The following is a 3,015-nucleotide window of genomic DNA, read 5'->3' as shown; positions in this document are numbered from 1 at the left end:
AACTTTCCGAGCTTCAATTTTGGGATGTTAATTTTCTATAAATGAAATTTACTTTTTCTTTCTGTATTACTCAAATATTTAATTTAATTTGTTTAATTTTTTTTTAATTCTATAATCCTACTCACTTACCATATCTTTTATGTCTCTTATACTCCCTTACTCTTTTACTAACCATTTTGTCTTCCCTTTTTCTTTTAGGGTTTCATTGCTTTTCTCTCCTTTTCTTGATTTTAGCTCTTATTTTCTTGATTTCTCAACTCCACAAAAATGGAAGCTGAAGATGATCAAGAAAATAATGGATCTTGTGAAAAAGGTTTATCTTCAAGTAATTTTAAGGTGAAGATAAATCTTAAGCTCAAGAAAGATAAAGATGAAAGTCGCGGAGATGAAGAAAAGAACATGTTGTTGATGAAGCAAAAGAAAGATCATACATGTTGTGAGTGTGGAAAAGAGTTTAGCTCAGGAAAAGCTTTAGGTGGACATATGAGTAGTGCACATGTTCAAGCAAATCAAAGATTAGAAGAATCTTTGAAGAAGAAAAAATCTTTGATAAAAAGATCAAGAATTGATGATTATGTTGATGACGACGAAGAAGTTGTTCTCGAAGAAGAAGAAGAGATGGGAGATGTGGTTGTAAGTTGTGAATTTTGTCATAAGAATTTTTCATCTAAGAAATCTTTATTTGGACATATGAGATGTCATCCTGATAAAGAATGGAGAGGTATGAAACCCCCTAGTAAAAAAATATCGAAAAGTAAGGGTTTTGATGAAGCTAGTTTTGAGGATGTGAATGAGGGTTTTGAGGATCGTTTTGCTAGTCTTCGAGATGAAGAAGAAGAAGATGGAGGAGGAGGAGGAGGAGGAGGAGTTCATTTAAATGTGGTTGAACTACCTCCTTTGAAGGATTGGGGTGCGAAGGATAGACGAGGTAGATCCCCTCAAAAGAGATGTGTAAGTAGTACTATAATGGATGATGATAAGGAGCTACATGACGCGGTTCAACAGCTTATAAATTTAGTCAATGGAGACATGAACAATAACAACAACAACAATAATAGGTCAGAGGTCATGATGAGTAGTAGCACTTCAGTTGGTAGTGCTCCTAAAGAAGTTGCTTTTCGCGATTTGAAGGATAAATCTAAGAAAAAGGGGGTTGTTGCTGATGATACTAAAGAAAAGAATCGTGAAGAAACCAACAAGAGGAAGAGGGAGAAGGAGCTAGTCAAATTGGAACCGAGCCAGGATTTGGTCCCCAGCCTGGTTCTCAAGAAATCAGTGGAGGTCAAATACAAATGTAATGTGTGTGGAAAGATGTTTGCGACTTATCAAGCACTAGGTGGACACAGATCGAGTCATAACAAGTTCAAGATTAGTATTGAGAACACGATCGATGAAATTAAGGGTAGAAATCATGAAAAGAATAATAATAATACTCAAGATCATGGTCAATTGGGAAATCAAGAAATCAATAATTATGGCAACATTATTATTAATGATCGATATGGATCTAATAATAATAATGTTCATAAGTGCAAATTTTGTGACAAGATTTTTCCTACTGGACAAGCACTTGGAGGTCATCAAAGGAGCCATTTTACAAATAATCAAGAAGAATCATCAAGTCAAATTGCAAGTAAAGTTCTTGATTTTGATCTTAATGAATTGCCTCATTTAGATGATGATACATTATTATAATAGATAATAATAATAATAATAATCCAAAAGTATGATTAAATTAGGTTTTATATTTGGGAATTTTATTATATGGTTTTATTGGATCTTTTGATTAGGATGTTTACTTTTCCATAGGTAGTAGGAGTTTATTTCTCATTGATATATGTTATATGTAATATCCTTTAATCATAGTAGTTGATTTTGTTTTGATTTTCTTTCGTTTTTAAATTCCTTATATACATGTTAAGTCTGTTAAAACTTATTTATTACAATGACTTTACTTATTTGGCTTTGTATATTTTTTTTTAAAAAAAAAAACATGTTTTGAATTGGAAAACATCTATAACCGGAGCGCTAGACTAATCCATAACTTGTAAATCAGATTGGATTGATTGACCAAAAGCTTAGACCTTCATTGACAGGAGCGGAAAAGGCTAGACCAAAATCTACCCTAGCTAAATCTATACTATCTAAATTTGTTCCAAGATTCTAGGACTAGCTAAATCTGTACTACCTAGGATCACGATGCATGCTGTATCAGTAGAAAATCTGCACTAGCAAAATCTATTCAAAGTGTGCCGAAACACCCCCTGTATAGAATAGCAAAAGAAAAGTATAATTCAGCAATCCTTCTGCTAGCCCAAGATTGTTAACTAAGATCGGAAGATTCAACTTAGGAAGAGGAAGATAGAAGGGAGAAAAAGTATTTTGGATAGAAGAACTTTGGTATAGAAGAAGACTATTGATTTGGGTTAATTACAAATGTACAAGACAACCCATATTTATACTTGTTCATGGATGGTTCTAGAAATTCTTCTAGATACTTCTATAAAGAAAATTCTAGTGATCTTTATCTTCTACCCTATAATATCTAGATATTTTTTGAAGATAACTATTCTAGATTCAACACTAGACTATTCTAGAAACTATACTAGAATAATCTATGATATTCCAAAAATCAATTTTATCATTTTTCACTCCCCCTTAAAGTGACTTTTGGAAACTACCCCACACTTGTTGTGGAAGAACTCAAACGAAGATTGAGCCATGTCTTAGCGAAAATCTCAACATTTTCTTCCGTACTCCTTTTCCTTCTTCAAATGATAAATATTTTTTATCATCGAAGGAGCCATGTGAATTATCTCGTCGCTGAGTTCCTAGACTCCCCCTTTTTCTTAACTTCCTTCCATTTGTACTATCTAAAGAGACATCTATGTTGTACAAGTTTGGAACTCCTATGCTCAAAATTTTGGAACATGTTTCTTCCAATGCAACTCCATAATATTGAGAGATTTCATTAGTATTAGCCCCTTCATCTGAGTCAGGATGATATTGTCATCT

At 32.9% G+C, this 3,015-nt stretch overlaps 1 protein-coding gene across 1 annotated transcript; it reads left to right on the top strand.

The window, feature by feature from the left end:
* The first annotated feature begins 267 nt into the window (after positions 1 to 267).
* On the top strand, positions 268 to 1,695 carry LOC104645320 (zinc finger protein ZAT1-like). The gene has a single exon (XM_010316697.2). The coding sequence runs from the start codon at positions 268 to 270 to the stop codon at positions 1,693 to 1,695; it is 1,428 nt and encodes a 475-aa protein (XP_010314999.2).
* The last annotated feature ends 1,320 nt before the right edge of the window (positions 1,696 to 3,015 follow it).

The sequence above is a fragment of the Solanum lycopersicum genome, chromosome 10 (assembly GCF_036512215.1).
Source record: "Solanum lycopersicum chromosome 10, SLM_r2.1".
Lineage (NCBI taxonomy): Eukaryota > Viridiplantae > Streptophyta > Magnoliopsida > Solanales > Solanaceae > Solanum > Solanum lycopersicum.
Note: the sequence above shows the minus strand (reverse complement) of the source record. Positions and strands in the feature narration are given on the sequence as shown.